This window comes from Oryzias latipes, chromosome 9, assembly GCF_053564925.1.
Source record: "Oryzias latipes strain Hd-rR chromosome 9, Olatipes_Hd-rR_3.1".
In the NCBI taxonomy this organism is placed as follows: Eukaryota; Metazoa; Chordata; class Actinopteri; order Beloniformes; family Adrianichthyidae; genus Oryzias; species Oryzias latipes.
Window position 1 is genome coordinate 27,764,128 of NC_136245.1, and position 18,636 is coordinate 27,782,763.

Here is an 18,636-nt window from a genome sequence, read left to right on the forward strand (position 1 = left end):
CTCAAAACAACTGAAAATTCACTTTGTCCAATTTTTAAAACAGTCTTGATGTCTATAAAGGCTTTAAACTTAAGAAATACATATAAATACACCCTTTATTAACAACAAATTGTATCATCAATTACTTAAATGTATTATTACCTGGTTAATGTCGAAATTTAATAAATGAACTGATATTTGTGTTGGTATTTATAAAAAACAATCAAATTATTTCAGATTTAGATCACACAATTATTTTACTAATTAATCAATGTTTTCATTGTTTTGTATTGCAGAGTGTCATGAATTTATTGTATCTATCAAACTTTCACTTCCAAGTCGGATGGGCAGATCCTAACACCTGCGTTACTCTGCCAAGTGGAAGCAAATCAACTCCAGAAAATAGCACAATAGGGAACATAGTTCCATTCACTTTAAAACAAACACTTCAGGAATACATAAAGCGTGAATCCAAAACACTAACACAACATCTCCTTGCTTGCTCTCCTTATGCCTGCTATAAATAGTGATCAGAGTCGTTTGAGGCTGTGTTTTTCACAGATATTTACAGTGTTCACTTGGTCAGGTCAAATTAATTTCTATTAACTGGAACCAAACAGTTCTGCATCTACTGCTTTTTTTCTTTTGAGGAATGCAGACATTCTCTTTATGCCAACTTGTTGAAAGATGCCAAACTTGTCCGAATCCAGGCTTTGAGGGCCGGTGTCACACGTTTTCCAATCAACCTGCCATTGAAGCACCTTATTGGCTAAACACCTGCTCCAGGTAATCACCAGTTACAAAAACTTCTGGAGCTTGCAAGCCAGATGAACCTCACCATCATTTTTCTTTTTATTTTTATTTTTTTTCCGGAAAAAAAGTATTCTGACTAGTTTTTTTATTATAAAATTGTATTATGGGCAGTTAAAGTCACGAGTTTTATATATTTAAAAAAAAAAGTTTTTTGAAACTAAACAATTTGGATGAGAAAATGTGTAAAAAATATATTCTGCCTTTTTATTCAAATAATATTGAACAGGACATCAGCGTTATTAATTTGTGAATCAACATAAATCTTCTTAGTAAAAATACATACTAAAGTTAATTGTTGGGTTTTTATTTCATCTTAGTATGATTGTTTCACATTATAAATTAATCATATTGTTCATTTAGTAAACTGAATTAACTAAATGATAGATTCCTTTAATTTTCTTTTAAACTCAAGTGTTTTCTTGCTTTTTTATTTCTTTAAATGCAGTTTAAATTGATTTTTTTTCTTAATTGAAGATATTTGAAATATTGAAATGGCAAAATGTTCTGTTTGACGATGTTTTTAGGGTTCTTTTGGGATGAAGTGTCACAGAGATCAGTCAGCATCTCCTCCAAAACAATAGGGGGCGCTGTTTCCCACAAACTCAAATAAATAGAAGAAGTGTTCATTCAGCCATTACCTTCAGGCAGCCACAGGCAGGTCGGAGCCGTTCAGTGGAGGACAGGTCATTAACAATCAGGGGGAAAATGTTGTCCGTGAGAGTTGCAGCTGCATTGGCCAGGAGCCTGCCTAGGAGGGCTGGATTTGTAAGTATTTTAAGTAAAGAATTTAGAGCAAACACGTAAATTCCGACGTAAGATTTAAATATTTATTCAACAATTTTTGCGTGAAGGGTAATGGTAAACTCGCAGGCCACGGCCGCGCTTGTGTTAGCATTGAATAAACTCAGCTTACGCGAAAATAGTTTAAAATATTATTAGTTTAAACGCACAATTGCAAAATATTTGCATTCAAACGTGTCTATTGTAATTGCCCTTGCAAACCCGTCTTCGTCACGCAGTTGACGAGGTTAGCTAGTAAGCTAATGCTAGCTTTGAGCTAGCGGCTTTTGAGGCACGCTTGAAGGTCAGGAAGCTCCACAGCGCATGTCTGTTCCGTCTGCTGCGCAGCTTTAATTGGATATTGTAGTTAAATACTCAAACGGCAGCTTTTTCGTTTTAATCACTTTTATCGTGTCTCCCTGTCACTCAATTTAGGTGTCCAAGACGATCCCGGCCGCCTGCGTTGGGGTCAACCACCTCCACACACATAGACCATGGCTGCAGAAGACTGGTACCGGCCGCTGATTGAAACTTTGTCCTTCACAGTGCTAGATATACTCTGGCTAATTCTTTGTAAACGCACGTATTTTGTAGCAAAGCTGGTGTGCACATTACCAAAAAAACAAAAAGTTCAACAACATCACAATCAATTGATCTTATGAGAGTGTCACTAAATGTCACATTGTTAAACCAGTGCTTGATCATGATCTTCAAAGTTGCACAAATTGAACTGTAATGTTGCGTTGCTAAACGCTTTTGGTTATTCTAGAAGGAAGTCTGTAATATGGACTTACTGTAAATTTGCCATGTTTTGCACTTCAACAGGCACAGCTGAGGTGTCATCAATCTTGGAGGAGAAGATCCTGGGTGCAGACACCTCTGCTGACCTTGAGGAGACCGGGCGTGTGCTGTCAATTGGAGACGGTATTGCCAGAGTGTACGGACTGAGAAATGTCCAGGCTGAAGAGATGGTTGAGTTCTCCTCTGGTCTGAAAGTATGTCCAACATTTGTTGCCAAGTTTGTGGAAAAACTCACGTTTAGATAAAATGTGATTGTTTAATTTATGTGTATTCTCCAGGGCATGTCTCTCAACTTGGAGCCTGACAACGTTGGTGTTGTGGTGTTCGGTAACGACAAGCTGATCAAGGAGGGTGATATTGTGAAGAGGACTGGAGCCATTGTGGATGTTCCTGTGGGTGAAGAGCTGCTGGGACGTGTGGTGGACGCTCTAGGAAATGCCATTGATGGAAAGGTCAGTTAAGGCTTTATTTCATTATTGGTTGAAATTTATTTTCACACCAAGAGGGAATCTAAGCAGGTTCATAATGAACAATGTGTGCCGGCGGTCTTAATTCAGGCCAATATTTTGCTTAGCTTGTCTTTTTGTGTTTAGTTAAAAAAAAAAAAATTCACCTGCATCATAAGATGAAATGGCAAAGGCTTTGATTTCTGTGTGTCGTTATGATCCATAATGATCTCTCTCTCGTTCCTTAGGGTCCTTTGGGCTCCAAAATTCGTAGGCGTGTGGGTTTGAAGGCCCCTGGCATCATCCCTCGTATCTCTGTGAGGGAGCCCATGCAGACTGGAATCAAGGCTGTGGACAGTCTGGTGCCCATCGGTCGAGGCCAGCGTGAGCTGATCATCGGAGACAGGCAGACTGGGTAATTTTGTATAGTTGTTTTTGGGGGTTTTTTTTTTGGCTGATGTTATTGCACGTAATTTAAGTGCGACCATGGATTGCTGCATTGCCTGCACATATTTTAAGTGGGTTCAAGGCCACATTTTTAAGGGTTAAACAGAACATTGCCAAGTGGCCCAGCGAATATTAGGCCACGTATTTTCAGCATTCAGAATATGTGCAGCCAAGAGAAATGCTCAGCACTGGACACACATATTTTAGAAATGATGTGCGAATATTTACTCAGTTTTTTGTGTGTCTGTGTCCTGTGAGATTTACATTTAAAACTTTTTTTTCTGTTCAATTTCTTTGCAGCAAAACCGCCATCGCCATCGATACCATCATCAACCAGAAGCGCTTCAACGATGGAACCGATGAGAAGAAGAAGCTGTACTGTATCTACGTGGCCATTGGACAGAAGAGGTCCACTGTGGCTCAGCTGGTGAAGAGGCTGACTGACACGGATGCCATGAAGTACACCATCGTGGTCTCTGCCACTGCCTCCGATGCTGCTCCTCTGCAGTACCTGGCTCCGTATTCTGGCTGCTCTATGGGAGAGTACTTCAGGGACAACGGAAAGCACGCTTTGATCATCTATGACGATCTTTCCAAACAGGTGACGCCTTTACCTTTTGAAGCTCAACTTGTCAATCAAAGCCTGTACATCAGTGAATGTTTTTGGTATTGCCTAATATATGTATTTTTTCTTTCCAGGCTGTTGCCTACCGTCAGATGTCCCTGCTGCTGCGTCGTCCTCCTGGTCGTGAGGCTTACCCTGGCGATGTGTTCTACCTGCACTCCCGTCTGCTGGAGAGAGCTGCCAAGATGAACGACAACTTTGGAGGTGGTTCTCTCACCGCCCTGCCTGTTATTGAAACTCAGGCTGGTGATGTGTCTGCCTACATCCCCACCAACGTCATCTCCATCACAGACGGACAGGTCTGTCTCATTATTAAGGTGTTGAAGACAGTCTTTTTATTCATCTGAGTTTCATTGGGGCATCTCATGCTGTCTCCTTCAGATCTTCTTGGAGACTGAGCTGTTCTACAAGGGCATTCGCCCAGCTATCAATGTGGGTCTGTCTGTGTCCAGGGTGGGTTCTGCTGCCCAGACCAGAGCCATGAAACAGGTACTGAGACTGAATTTTAGTCCACTAGGAAACTCCCAGCAGGTCTAGTTTTGTTTTTATACAAAGCTTTCTTCTGAGGTCAGATTTAGTCAAGTTTGGCAAATCAAGCCTTGTTTGTTTTATTGTTAAGTAGCATATTAGACATAATTGTGTTTATTTCTAATTCTTTATATTTTTTACCTTACAGGTGGCCGGTACCATGAAACTGGAGCTGGCTCAGTACCGTGAGGTGGCAGCTTTCGCTCAGTTTGGTTCTGACTTAGACGCTGCCACCCAGCAGCTCCTTAACAGGGGCGTTCGTCTCACTGAACTGCTGAAGCAGGGACAGTACTGTGAGTATCCGTGACTTGAATCTTCAGTTTAAAAACAAATACAAAGCCGGTGTTTTACTTTCCCACTGTCTCCCCCAGGTCCCATGGCCATCGAGGAGCAGGTAGCAGTAATCTATGCCGGTGTCAGAGGTCACCTGGACAAGATGGAGCCCAGCAAGATCACCAAGTTTGAGAAGGCCTTCCTGCAGCACATTCTCAGTCAGCACCAGGACCTACTTTCTGCAATCAAGTAAGGAAAAAACCATCAACACTTTTTAAAAATATGTTGCATAATTCCATTTTGATTTTCTTCCATTTTTTTCTTTCAGGACCGACGGCAAGATTTCAGAGCAATCGGATGCTAAATTGAAGCAGATTGTACTTAACTTCCTGTCCAGTTTTGAGTAATTGCACCTCCCTTGATCTTCAGTGAGCTACATGTCTGTGTCCCTGTCGTGCTTATGTGAACACACTGAAGGCCGAAACCTCCATGTACAGATTTCTCCAAATAAAATTTTACAACACCGCTCTGCTGTAAAGCTCATTTAAGATGTAACGGATTATTTAAGAGAGAAAACTGCTCACATTTCTGAGTTTGAGGTTTCTGAGGAATCTCCCATCGAATCAGTTTTTTTTTAATCAGTTCCATTAGTTTCTCAACTGTTTCCAGATGGAAAGAAATGTCTCATAATAAACTCTCACACAGGAATTTATTTCGTCCTGTCTTATGTTTGCAGGCAAAACATTTTATCTTGGAACCTTTTTATAACATTACATGTGTATTTTGGACAAATATTTGGATAAAATTTATTTATAAATTGTTTTTGGAGAATAGCAGCTTTAATGTTATATAAAACTACAGAAGCCCAAATGTTTAATCTGTTACTAAATACTTGAATTTTCTGACTACGGTACATGATTTCTCATATTATTCAATCCATCTGAGACGGGTTATTTTTTTTACCAGTTAATCTCAATTGAAGCCTTAGATCTCCAAAAATGGAGCTGGAACCCTTTCTCCATGTTTATTACTGTAATTATTAGATTATTTGACACTATTCTGTCATGAATATATTAATTCATAAATGCCATATATAGTACTCTTCTACCTTACTTTAAGGCTCAAAGCTCACAGTCTCAGTAATCAATTCACATTCCTACTTCTCAATGTGGAGTTCAGTGTTTTGCCCAAGTACACTTCGACACACGGGGAACTGAACCTACAATCTTTTGATCAAAGGTTGACTGCTCTACCCCTGCAGTACAGCAGCCTCCTTAAAATGTAATCTACTTTGAATGTTCTGTCTGTTTAGGATTATGATAATTCAGATAATAATCCCCATAGTGTCATGTGTGTCCAGCAGGTGGCCACATATGTTGGTGTTGAAGACTCGCTGCCTCTAAACAGCATTAACATCTCAAATGCAAAATGGCTGTTTTTATAAAAATAATTTTTACTTTGTTGTTTTTCCTCCCCAGTACCACGTCATAAAGTATGTATAATCCTCGGCGCACTTGGACGTTCAAGTTTAGTTTTTAGTTAATGAATTTGAATCTTGCATATTGCACATTTCTAATAACATTTACAAATGTCTGTTTTTCTCTGTTCACATTGTTTCTTCACCTCAGAAACTGACCTCGGTCTCCCCTCCACCACTAATCCACCAGTAAATCTTATCATGAAGAGGTCAGTAGCCTCTGTTTTAACTAACAAACATGTCAGACTTGCATCTCTTCAGGATCACATTCTCTTGTCAGTCGAGTGGTTAGTAATTGGTGCATTTTAAAGACGTCCTAACACGTTTGTGTATCTAAAAACTGGATTCTGACTGCTCTCTTTCTTTAAAAGAGTTTGCCTATCAGTGTTTGCTTCTCGTGTTTTGTTTACTGACTCTCGGTATCAGCTGATCTGAACAGGAAGTGTGAAATGCACAGTTATGCATAGTTGAAGCGAAAGGCGCTACACAAAGACATAAAGTTTGAGTTTGTGCAAAACATGTATAAAAGAAAGGGCGTAGTTCCAATGACTGTCGTGAGATTTTAGCTCAATATAATCAGGTTTGAAAAGCGTCAGTTCACAAACTGGTTTCAAAGCACTTCCCAGTGAATAAAGAATATTAAACAGAACTTAATTATTTTTGATTGATATTGTCCACATCCATTTTAATAATTCAAATAAAGCCATATTATCATAATAGTATGTTAATATCCCACATAAATGATAGATTATCATAAAGTCCAACTCCGATCATCTTTTGATCCGAGTGGTCTTATCATTATGATTATGCCATTTTTAGCCTAAATCAAAAAAGTTTCTGCATGGCAGCAGGAGTTGATTAGAAATTCACCACTGAGTTGTAGGCGCAGCGCAAGCCTGCCCCAACCTCCTATCACATGTTTACACGCTCTCCCACTAGCTTACAGCCCCCCAAAATGGTGAGCAATATCAAGGCAGCCGTACAGTTTCGAGCCAAATTCCATCTCAGACGAGGAAATCAAAAACGTACATGGAACTATCTGTCTGTCTGCAACTGGTTGCATCAGATTAAAACGCTTGTGACCCACCCAGCATATTTTCTATGCCATAGCTACAATGTTTTTCAAGCTGCATTTTTCTTCTGCTGCTGATTCACAACGTTTTGAATGAAGAAATACTCAGAAATACAATTTTAAGCATTACTATCTTTATATATGTCCTCCATCAAGAAAAATGCCAGAAGAACATGTCAAAAACGCCATTTCCATCTGAGAGGCTCCTTAACCCTTGTGCTATCTTAGATGACCCCACCCTTACATTGACATGTTATCTCTACCATGACAAAGGTGGATAAAGGTGGAAAGATTTCATGTAATCCATGGACACCAGTGAAGATGACAAATCATTGAAGATAAAAGGTTCAGCGCACTGTTTAGTGGGTCTAGATGACCCAACTCCCAATGTTAAAGTGCCTAGGATAGCACAAGGGTTAAAGGGTTTTCAGTTTAGTCCCAAACTGAGCAAAATATGACAGTAGAGAGGGAAAAACTCCTTCTAAAAGGAGGATTGAGAAGAAACCTCCAACAGAACCAGAATCAGTAATTATCTGTTGTGACAAGAAGAGTCTGAAAGGAAAGAGACAAACAAAAAAATACAGACTTATCTCCTTGTCTTGTCCTTACAGTGAAGAGGTGATGGTAGTGGTTTGAAAGTCGGTCTGCATGTTTTCAAAGTGACCCACAGCAGCCTAAAAGTCACCCCTGCTCTCCTTACATGAGCTTGATCAAAAAGGAATGCATAACGTCTAGTGTATATATATATATATATATATATATATATATATGTTGTATAGGAAACTGAAACACGGAGTTGATTCCCTGAAGGTTGATTGTAGTTTGGGAAATACACAACAGAGCTTTACAGTATGAAACCTTGTATGTCAGTAAAATTATTTCAGGGTAAACTGCATTTAGAATTTGTTTAGACTTTTTTTTAAAGATAGAGTCAGACATGTGACAGAATGAATGGAGCATTGTTCATGTCAGCGTGACAGTAAGAGAGAGCTCTATGCAGCAACAGACAACACAAAACAAGCAATGGTCAGTCTGAAGTAAGGAGCCCTTTCCTAAATAAACTCGTATAATGAAAAAGTGATCTTTTTCTATAGTGGATTGTCACAGTTTAAAGCATCTATTTTTACAGGTTCACAACATGCCAGAGGTTTCTTACAAACAACTGAACAAAACAAATTCCAAGATGAAGTCTGTGTCTTCGACTGCAGCGTGAACAAACAGAGCTGGCTGTCTTCCCAAATCAAATTTGCTCAAGTTTAACAGAGTTTAGTCAAGACAAAGACACTAACTGAAGAAAAACACCAAAAATGTAAAATGGCATCTTGTGACAGCAATTGTGCCGCTCGATTTTTTTAAAATATTTGGACTATGAAAGAACAAAAACCACGAGAATGGCTGAGACTATTTTCACTTGTGACGTAAATCTGGAATGTGCCAGACACGGCTAATGCAGGTACAGACTTTCCTCAAAGTTTTGAAATGTAAATCATTTATACATGGGACTGAACAAAGAATTTTAAAATATGCCTTACATTTTAATGACTCTTTGTATTTTATAATAACAAAGCTGCACGAGTTGAAACAGATTTGAAATTCATGTTGAAACTAATACTCTTTTGCAAGAACTTATATAGGTCAAGATTTCTTTGTATTGCTTTGGTGTATTTACTGTTTCAAGTTGATAGATATGATTTACTGTTCAAATATAAGTTTTTATTCAAACTCTATAGACACACTGTACAAACAGGCCCCTCAGAAATTTACCCCATTGGCTGATTTTCTTCAAATAAACAAAAAACAAAAATCCACCAAAGGGGTAAGAAAAATGGCTTTTTATCAAGAATTCTTATTTTAAAAATTAAATTCTTAGATTATTTTGCTGTTGAAAAACTTTCTTGCTAAGAATTTTTTATTTGCAAGACAGAAAATAAGATAATTTTTCTCAAGCAAAGGTCTTTTTATTATTTAAAAATTTTAGTTTTTGCAGTGTAATGAACTAATTTATTTGTCATGGGTGTGTGATTGTGACCCTGTGACAGACCGGTTCAGGGTCTCCCCTGCCTTCGCCCATAAGTGGCCGGGATAGGCTCCTGCAGCCCCATGACCCAGAAAGGGAACAAACGGAAGATGAATGAATGAATGAATGAATGAATGAATGAATGAATGAATGAATGAATACGTTTTAAATTAGGGTTAGTTTTTGCAGCGAAAATAATAAAATTCTCAATATATTGAGCATCAATGCATTGACAATATATTTCACTATGGAAGTACTATATTCTTCAATATATCAAAGTATTGTAATATATTGTGATTTATACTAAAATGTCCTGTAATATGACTGTATATTTATTCCCACCTTATCATATTGTTACATAAGTATATTAAAAAGGGGATTATAAATATATTTGTTTATATAATATATTTTAACATAAAGCATCATATGTTCAGTCTTATATGATGTTATAAATATCTTTGGCTGTGACTCAAAGAATTTTTTCCTTTTTTGATTATGTAAATAATCATTTACAATCCATGACATACATTATTATATAACCACATGTGGTGAATCCGTCTCTTTATATTAAAGAAATGTAAGTTGGAGTTCCTGCCTAACGAACAAAAGAAATATTTCAATAATCAATTATTTTGGAACACCAAGGAATTTTAAATATATGTGAATAAATAAAATAAATAGGTTAACCATCCTTATATTGCAATATAGATTTTTGAAATATATGAGTAAGCTGCTGATATATTGAAATATATATTTCTTAATACATATGATATATTTTTCAGCATAATGCAATATATTTTTAAGGCAAAGACTGACAAATCCTTCCTAACCAAACAAAAATTCTCTTTACATCTGTGTTGTTCTGGTTTTTGTTCGATGCTCTGAGTCATGATTCATAATTCATCTTTTACTTTGTCTTTGTTTTTTAAACACACACACACACACACACAACTTCTTTGTTTTAAAGTAACAGAGTGGGAATTCTCTTTATTTTCCGTGTGTTCTCCTCAATACATTGGGGATCTTGAGAACAATTTTATTTTTTTGTACAGACGAAAATAGCTTAAAACAATAAAAAAAAGAAAAATACATCAAAAAAGTAAAATAAGAGCAGGCATCAGCATAAATCTAAGGCAAAGTCTTCTTATAAAATGCATTTTAAATGTTTTTTTCCTCAGTTCAACCTCTGTTTTGTCGTCTTTGACATTATTCACAGGTATCATCCAGCCTCTACAAGCCTGCTTGCAGTATGCACAATCTAAGCCAAATCCAATTCATTCACAATAAAACAAAGCAATAACCTCAACCAAAAAAAAATAAAGGATGATTTTTGCCCATGTAAGCTTTCATGTGTAATACCAACCAGATTGTGCACAAGTTTCTTATTCTCTTTATCTTGATTAAGTGCATGCTGAGTCCATGTGTCTGTAAGCAGAACAAGTCAGCAGCTAAAGGCTGAAGCCAGCAGCCAAACTGGGTTTAACACATCCATTTTCATTGGCAGCAGTGAATATGTAAGGCTTGCAGTTCATTTGTGTTTCACACTCTCTTTTAACCATCACATGGAATGAAGAGTTCTACAAGATTACTGTAGATGGGGTTTCTTTTTTTTAGTCCGTGGTGCCGTAGTGGTTCCCGTTGGAAGAGTGGTCCTGTGGATTGGTTTGTTGGGCTTCTTCTTCTTCTTCTTCCTGTGCTACCACAGGGTTTACTGGCTGTGTGAAGAAGTCAGAGACACAGAACACCTGCAGAAAGCAAGTAAAATGAAGACGAGTTCATTTATTTGCATATTTGAGCTGAATCATATATGTAACTGGCTAAAACACAGTGCTTTCAATAATATTGTTACTAAAAAAAGGGGGGCTACTTTGTTCATTTGCTGCTAGGTATTTCAAATAATAATGTTGTTGTTGACTTTATAGAATATGAAACTTTTTTACAATTCTTTTACTTTTTTTTTTTTTTACTGCATCCAGTTTTACAACCAGTTAACACAAACTTACAGTAAAAACAGCAACGGATCCCCCTAGCAGGAGACCCATGAGCACATCACTCCAGTGGTGCTTGTAGTCCGACACTCTGGACAGGCCCACATACACTGCAGTGACAACCAGGAAAAACTGTAGCGTGGGCCGAAACAGCCTCGCCCACCGGGAATTTAACCGGGCCTGAGTGTAGAACTGCACATCAAAAACACAACAGCTAATTAGGAAACAGACACTTGAATAGAATTTGTATGCAAGTCCCACTGCTGACACCAAGATTTAAAGAACCATGTTTCTAGAGACTGTGATCCAACTAATCTTACTTTTTATATATATATATATATTGTGTGAAAATGATTTACTAACCACAAGGAAGATCATGCAGTACATAGAGAAGGACGAGTGACCGGAGTAAAAGGAGAGTCTGGAAGAGAAAAATTTCATAAATGTCAGAGCATTAAGTAAAATACTGTTGTTTCTAACCATTAATACCAGTTTTTTTGCCTGCTATAATAAACATTTTGTAGCTCTTGGAAAATAAACTTGTCAAGATTCAGGAACTAAATAAGAACAAAAAGATACAAATAAAGAAAAGGACCATATAAATAGAGTTTTTTTATGCTTTGAATATTTTTGATGTAATAAAATGTAATAATAATATTAATTATATTTGATGCCTAAATGTCAATTTACAAAGTCGGGGCTCCACTGAAGGCATCAGTTTGCTGATCATGTAATTGTCTAACCTCAGGTTTTTTCGGTCTCTGTTGATGTTCTCGATTCAAACAGGAACAAATAAAAAAAATATCCATGCTTTTCATGAAGACAACTTTTCCGCTTTTTACTTATTGTTCTTCTTCTAACCAGTCTGTTGTTCTTTAATTGTCTTGGATTTGTCTTCATCCCAATCCCACTCCGTTTCCCTTTTGAGCTATTTTAAAGTTTTTTAATTACCAGAAAGCTGCTTTTGGCCAAAATCCAAAAAACTGTCATTTTCTAGGACAGAATTTCTGCAGAGCGGCAGAAATTCACTTCTGAGTTGTGGGCGTGACTTTGTGCTAAGCAACGCCGCCTCCAATTCCCCGCCCTGTTGTTAGGAGTTCTGTATTTACACTCTCTCCCACTAGCTCACAGCTCCTCCCACCCCCAACCTAACATTACCGACGCAACAAAAAATGGTGAGCAATATTGCAGCTATCCAGCCGTACGGTTTTGGGCCACATTTCAGCTCAGGTGAGACAAAATAAAGTCGTATACGGATCCATTTGTCTATAAGTGGATACATCAGAATGAAGCAGAGCAGGGAGCTTGTGGCCCACCCAGCGTATTTTCTATCACAAATAAACTCGTCGTCAAACTGTATTTGCTGATTTAAAAAGATGTGACTAAAGACATAGAAGTTTTAAGCTTAATTTTCTTAATATATGTCCTCCATCATCATCTAAGTTTCACAAGAAACCAAAAACACAATTTTCATCGCAGAGGCTGCTTTTTTTTGTTCAAACCAACATGGACTCTCCTAATTTTAGGTGCGTCATTGTTTGTGTGGTTCACAAAGCAACATCCTCTGTGCTTTCACATCAGGCATCGCGTCACAGCTTACAAAAGACAAGAATGTTTGAACAGGAAGAACCGGATTGTACCGTAACATTAGATGCGTACAGTTGAGATCTCATCAAAAAGCTCCCAACAGTTTGATGTGGTTCTTTTGTCATCCTTACCTAGACTCCTGCACCATTAACGGGTCTCCGGTGCAGGTGAAGTTCTCTATGTATCCACCTGTTTTGCAGTTGATGCGGTCCCACTGCGGTTTGCAAACTGCCAGGAAGTTTGGCCGTAAACGGCCAATGGTGTACTTTGAAATGTCCGTCAGAGACTGATTGGCAGCTGCGCCAAACAAATAGCTTCCAACGGCTTTGTACACACATGACACATACTTCCTCCCCAAAGACTGGTTCTTGATGAGAGACAGGTAGACAGACAGGAATTCCCCACACCCAATCTGTAACAAGAGCAGGTCAACAGTGAGATATTCTGACCTGTAAATACAAACAAAGACCGGAGAGAATGTAGTTGACTTACTACAATTATGGTGAAGGGGATCATGACTCCCCCCAGCAGCACGTCGGGTATGGTGTCCCCCTTAAAGGGGTATCTGATGGACTCATCGTTGCAGAAGAAACCCCGTTTATATGGGTTGCGTTGAATATTTAGAATAAAAAAAGGGAGCCCAACTGTGTAAAAACAAGAACAAAGGTCAGGTTTCAAGTTGTAGAACTGTATATCAGAATAGGAGCAGGTGCAACTTTAGTTTAAATATAGGATCCATAACATCATAGTTGTTCATGCTAAAAAAACAAAAAAAATTCAAGTAATAAGTGGGTTGTAAGGAAACCAGTGTCTGCCTTTCATTGCTTTTTCTTCCTGCATTCTGGTTAACTTTTCTTCCTGTTTTTCTGATTTACGAAAGTTTTCTTTCCTCAGTCTTATTTTAGTTTTACTTTAAGGCAGCCCTTAAACAGTCTAAAAGCAAAGTGTTTTATAAACAAATAGGTCATGGTTGCTTTGTCTTATGTTTCTTCATAAGTTGCCTCCCAAAAGCTATGCTATATTATTAATTTAAGGAAAAGGTTTCACACAAATACATTTACTCATGAGAGAAGTGGGGAACTTCCTCAGGATTGAAAGTGATCAAAATCCCCACATTTTTGCAAAAAGCTCAGAGGAACAAACATCATTGCAGCGTTTTGCAAAAGAAGTTGCTCCTTTATAAAGAATATACTGCAGCTGTTTTGAAAAAGTCATCTGATTAACTTTAAAATCACAAAAAATAAAATACTATTTTATTTAGGAAGGCTCTCTTGATTTTTTGGATACGATACAGGGATTAGAAACAAAGAAAAACTTTTTAGCAAAGCACAAAATGACTATTGTAGAGATGTAAAGGCTTCATAAAAATAAAACAAATCAATATAGTACTGGGAATAACAGTCATATTGGTTGAAAACTACAGATATAAACAAGATTATTTGGGGGAAAAGGGTATAAAATTTACCAGAAATAGATGACTTGATCATAAAGTAAATTGTTCAGGAAATAAATAATCAGTTTCTGGTAAAATTGGTCAGTTTCTCTTTCTGTTGTGTATTTTGTTTGCCTTTTTTTAATGTTCCTGTGATGGAATCAAAAAGATGTTCACACATATTCTTTGTGCACACTAAATATATGTTGACCTCTTTTTTTAGGGCACTTTAGTAAACTAAATATATATATACATACACACACATATATACATACACATATCTATCTATCTATCTATCTATCTATCTATCTATCTATCTATCTATCTATCTATCTATCTATCTATCTACATACAGTGTTGGACAAAATTGTTGGTACTCAGTTAAAGAAAAGTCCACAATGCTCACTGAAATGACTTGAAACATTCAAAAGCAACAATAAATTAAAATTTATTGAAAATTAAATAATCAAAATCAGCCATCAGTTTTGAGTTTTTGATTAACAGAATTATTTAAAAAAACAAATGAATGAAATAGGGCTGTACAAAAATGATGGTACCTCCATAAAAGGCTGAGACCTAATTGCCCAGGGGGTCATGATGAACTCAGGTATGTCTAATTGACATCACAGCTGTTTTCACACCCATAACCAGACAGTCTGCCTATTTAAAGGGAGACAAATAGTCACGTTGCTGTTTGTTGAAAAGGTGTGAACCACACTGAACATGGACAACAGAAAGAGAAGGAGAGAATTGTCCCAGGACATTTGAAATACAATTATAGACAAACATCTTAAAGGTAAAGGCTATAAAACCATCTCTAAGCAGCTTGAAGTTCCTGTGACGACAGTGGCACATATTGTTCAGAAGTTTAAGACCCACGGGACAGTGGCCAACCTCCCTGGACGAAGAGGAAGAGGAAAATTGATGAAAAATTGAGGAGATGGATAGTTGGAACTGTATCCAAAGAGCCCAGAACAACCTCCAAAGGCATTAAAGGTGAACTCCTAGATCAAGGTACATCAGTGTCAGATCGCACCATTCGTTGTTGTTTGATTCAGAGTGGACTTCATGGGAGACAACCAAGGAGGACACCACTTTTGAAAGGAAATCATAAAAAAGCCAGACTGGAATTTGCAAAAATGCATGTTGACAAGCCACAAAGATCCGGGAAAATGTCGTTTGGACGGATGAGACAAAACTGGAGTTTTTTGGTAAGGCACTTCAGCTCTATGTTGGTAGACTCAAAAATGAAGCATACAACGAAAAGAACACTGTCCCTACTGTGAAACATGGAGGAGGCTCAGTTCTGTTTTGGGGCTGCTTTGCTGCATCTGGCATAGGGTGTCTTGAAGTTGTGCAAGGTAAAAAGAAATCTCAAGATCATCAAGGCATTCTGGATAGAAATGTTCTGCCTAGTGTCAGAAAGCTAGGTCTCAGTCGCAGGTCATGGGTCTTCCAACAGGATAACGATCCAAAACACACAGGCAAAAAACCCCAAGAATGGCTAAGAGAAAAGCGTTGGGCTATTCTGAAGTGGCTTTCTATGAGCCCAGATCTGAATTCCATTGAACATCTGTGGAAGGAGCTGAAACATGCCATTTGGAGAAGACACCCATCAAACCTGAGACAGATGGAACAGTTTGCTCATGAGGAGTGGGCCAAAATACCTGTGGACAGGTGCAGAAGGCTCATTGACAAATACAGAAACCGATTAATTGCAGTGATTGCCTCAAAAGGTTGTGCAACAAAATATTAAGTTATGGGTACCATCATTTTTGTCCAGCCCTATTTCATTAGTTTGTTATTTTAAATAATTCTGTTAATCAACAACTCAAAAGTAATGGATGATTTTGATTTGATGTTCAATACATTTTAATTTTTTGTTACTTTTGAGTGCTTCGAGTCATTTCAGTGAGCATTGTGGACTTTCTTTCTTTAACTGAGGGATAGATAGATAGATAGATAGATAGATAGATAGATAGATAGATAGATAGATAGATAGATAGATAGATAGATAGATAGATAGATAGATAGATAGATAGATAGATAGATAGATAGATAGATAGATAGATAGATAGATAGATAGATAGATAGATAGATAGATAGATAGATAGATAGATAGATAGATAGATAGATAGATAGATAGATAGATAGATAGATAGATAGATAGATAGATAGATAGATAGATAGATAGATAGATAGATAGATAGATAGATAGATAGATAGATAGATAGATAGATAGATAGATAGATAGATAGATAGATAGATAGATAGATAGATAGATAGATAGATAGATAGATAGATAGATAGATAGATAGATAGATAGATAGATAGATAGATAGATAGATAGATAGATAGATAGATAGATAGATAGATAGATAGATAGATAGATAGATAGATAGATAGATAGATAGATAGATAGATAGATAGATAGATAGATAGATAGATAGATAGATAGATAGATAGATAGATAGATAGATAGAATTAACCACAAAGAGCAACACAGTCTAAAAGACCCAAAATTACATTTTTATGTTTGAAGCTGTTATGTCAAAGACTTTTTGTGTCTTAAAATAGACAGTGCCAGTCAGGAAAGAAAGAGTTTCTCTATTAAAAGGCATTACCCTTCATAGTTTTAGATTGTCTCCATTTTGGTAAAAATAAAATAAAAATAAATAAATGCAAAGAATTGGACTGTATTGTATTGCCACAAAGTTAGTTGTATCTTTTATGTAACGATTTGTGGACCATATTTGGAGATGTGCATGTAATCAAGTGAGAGGTAAAGAGGCAAAACCCTACTGTATTGTGAAAAGAGTAACAAAAACGACCAGATCAAATGGGACTTCATTCACTGAGTTCTCAAAAAAGTTTAAGCAAAATCCTAGCAGTCTACTGGACAAAAAATGTGAAATAACATTTCTTTGTATTATTTTAATTTATGTGGCTCTAAACAGTTGACAACCACTGCAAAAAAATGTAGCTTTGGAATCTATTTTGATAAAGTCAAAGAAAAAATCAAAGCAAAGGACTGCTGTGGCACCACAAATCCAAACCACAACTGACTGAGTACAGTGACAGAGCGTGGATTATTCGTGGGGAAAGATTTCTGGGGCTTAACGGGCAGCTCCAGACTCTCCTGAACAGCAGCTGCAAAGTTCAATGTCTATTTGTTTTTTGGGTTGTGCTTGAGACCCCTTTAAATAGCCCCAACATCGTGGGGAGCAGTTTTGAGTGCAGCAGCATTCCTGCCAGCTGTGACTGCATTCCAAGCGGTGAGAAGCAAAAAGCGCAGGTTTGCGCGTAAAAGCGCAGCGTGGAAACATTTCCATCCTGTCTGACTCTGGGAAACTGAACGGATTTTACTGACAGGATTCACTACAATTAAGTAGAAACTGCTTTTAATTGTACTAACCTTTCCACTCTAGAGTTATAACGTCAAATAAAAAACGAATAAGAAGAATAAGATAGATTTACATACCCAGAAGGAGGCAGGTAATGTCGAACAGGATGAAGAGGACGCGGGTGGCTTGGAACATATTTCCTCTTCTCCTTTTTCTAGTCCGTGAAAAAACGTCGCGTTCTGTTGCTTCTAGTGGGGGCAGACGCGCAGCCTCTAGTCTGTCGCATTTGTGTCGCTATTCCAGCGCAAAGTTAAAACATACTACCAGTGTCATGATGGTTCCGCGAACTGCCAAATCATGGGTTAAAAACGAAAGCGATGCTCAAAAACTCCTCGCGGCTAAAAACAGACACCAGCAGCACACGGACGCTCACCCTTCCAGCTCCCTACGGACTATCATAGCTCCCGGGGATTTCCTCATAACAGCGATTGTCAGCTGATGAGACATCCCCGGCGAGCCACGCACACAAGAGCTATTCTGATTAATGATGCCTTCAGGTACCACTGGGAAATCATACTACTCTCACCGTTCACGCTTTAACAAATTAGCAAAATATGTTGCCTTTCTTTCTGCGTAAGTCATACAGCACATGTATACATTTCAGCATAGTTGTTTACATCTGTCTCTTTAAATTTAAGCATTTATGTGTTTTTATGTAAAATTATTCAATTTAAAAGTACAATATTTCCATTTAGAAAAAAGGTTGAAATATTTACCACTTCGATGTACCTTTTTGTTTTTGGCTAAAAGTACTAATTGTTCTGATTTTTAGTTGACTTGTGATTTATTTATTTACACACAAACAAAAACATTCATGTAGGATAATCTAACACAGAAAAAAAAAGATTGGATGCTGTCTGACGGAAACCCATCTGGCTCTATTTACATAGTCACACCATTAATTTTTCTTTTAGGTGACATCAAATTCATATCCCACTGGGTTTGGAACCCAACTCCTCAGTCAGAG

The 18,636-nt window shown here is 37.4% G+C and overlaps 2 protein-coding genes across 2 annotated transcripts; one reads left to right on the plus strand and one right to left on the minus strand.

Annotated features, from left to right (window-relative positions):
- The first annotated feature begins 1,392 nt into the window (after positions 1-1,392).
- LOC101160076 (ATP synthase F(1) complex subunit alpha, mitochondrial) lies at positions 1,393-5,218 on the plus strand. The gene is made up of 11 exons (XM_004072206.5): positions 1,393-1,557; positions 2,008-2,083; positions 2,398-2,567; positions 2,652-2,825; positions 3,068-3,234; positions 3,567-3,867; positions 3,966-4,190; positions 4,273-4,380; positions 4,568-4,712; positions 4,791-4,941; positions 5,021-5,218. Exons 1-11 carry the CDS (start codon positions 1,498-1,500, stop codon positions 5,097-5,099), a joined length of 1,656 nt encoding a protein of 551 aa, XP_004072254.1. The 5' UTR covers positions 1,393-1,497; the 3' UTR covers positions 5,100-5,218.
- A 4,995-nt stretch (positions 5,219-10,213) lies between these two features.
- Positions 10,214-18,186, minus strand: LOC101159828 (phospholipid phosphatase 1). Its single transcript, XM_004072205.5, has 6 exons — positions 17,747-18,186; positions 13,326-13,477; positions 12,965-13,245; positions 11,610-11,667; positions 11,262-11,438; positions 10,214-11,003 (listed from the first exon to the last, which is right to left on the minus strand). The coding sequence occupies exons 1-6, from the start codon at positions 17,802-17,804 to the stop codon at positions 10,869-10,871; spliced, it is 861 nt and encodes a 286-aa protein (XP_004072253.1). The 5' UTR covers positions 17,805-18,186; the 3' UTR covers positions 10,214-10,868.
- Positions 18,187-18,636: the final 450 nt, after the last annotated feature.

Bases quoted from the DNA above. Each gene is read 5' to 3' on its own strand.
- LOC101160076 (XM_004072206.5), top strand. From the start codon at position 1,498: ATGTTGTCCGTGAGAGTTGCAGCTGCATTGGCCAGGAGCCTGCCTAGG. The intron at 2,826-3,067 runs GTCAGTTAAGGC...CTCGTTCCTTAG, and splicing joins GAAATGCCATTGATGGAAAG to GGTCCTTTGGGCTCCAAAAT. The intron at 4,713-4,790 runs GTGAGTATCCGT...TGTCTCCCCCAG, and splicing joins GCTGAAGCAGGGACAGTACT to GTCCCATGGCCATCGAGGAG.
- LOC101159828 (XM_004072205.5), bottom strand. From the start codon at position 17,804: ATGTTCCAAGCCACCCGCGTCCTCTTCATCCTGTTCGACATTACCTGC. The intron at 13,478-17,746 runs GTATGTAAATCT...GTTTTTACACAG, and splicing joins CATTACCTGCCTCCTTCTGG to TTGGGCTCCCTTTTTTTATT. The intron at 13,246-13,325 runs GTAAGTCAACTA...CTCTTGTTACAG, and splicing joins TCCCCTTCACCATAATTGTA to ATTGGGTGTGGGGAATTCCT.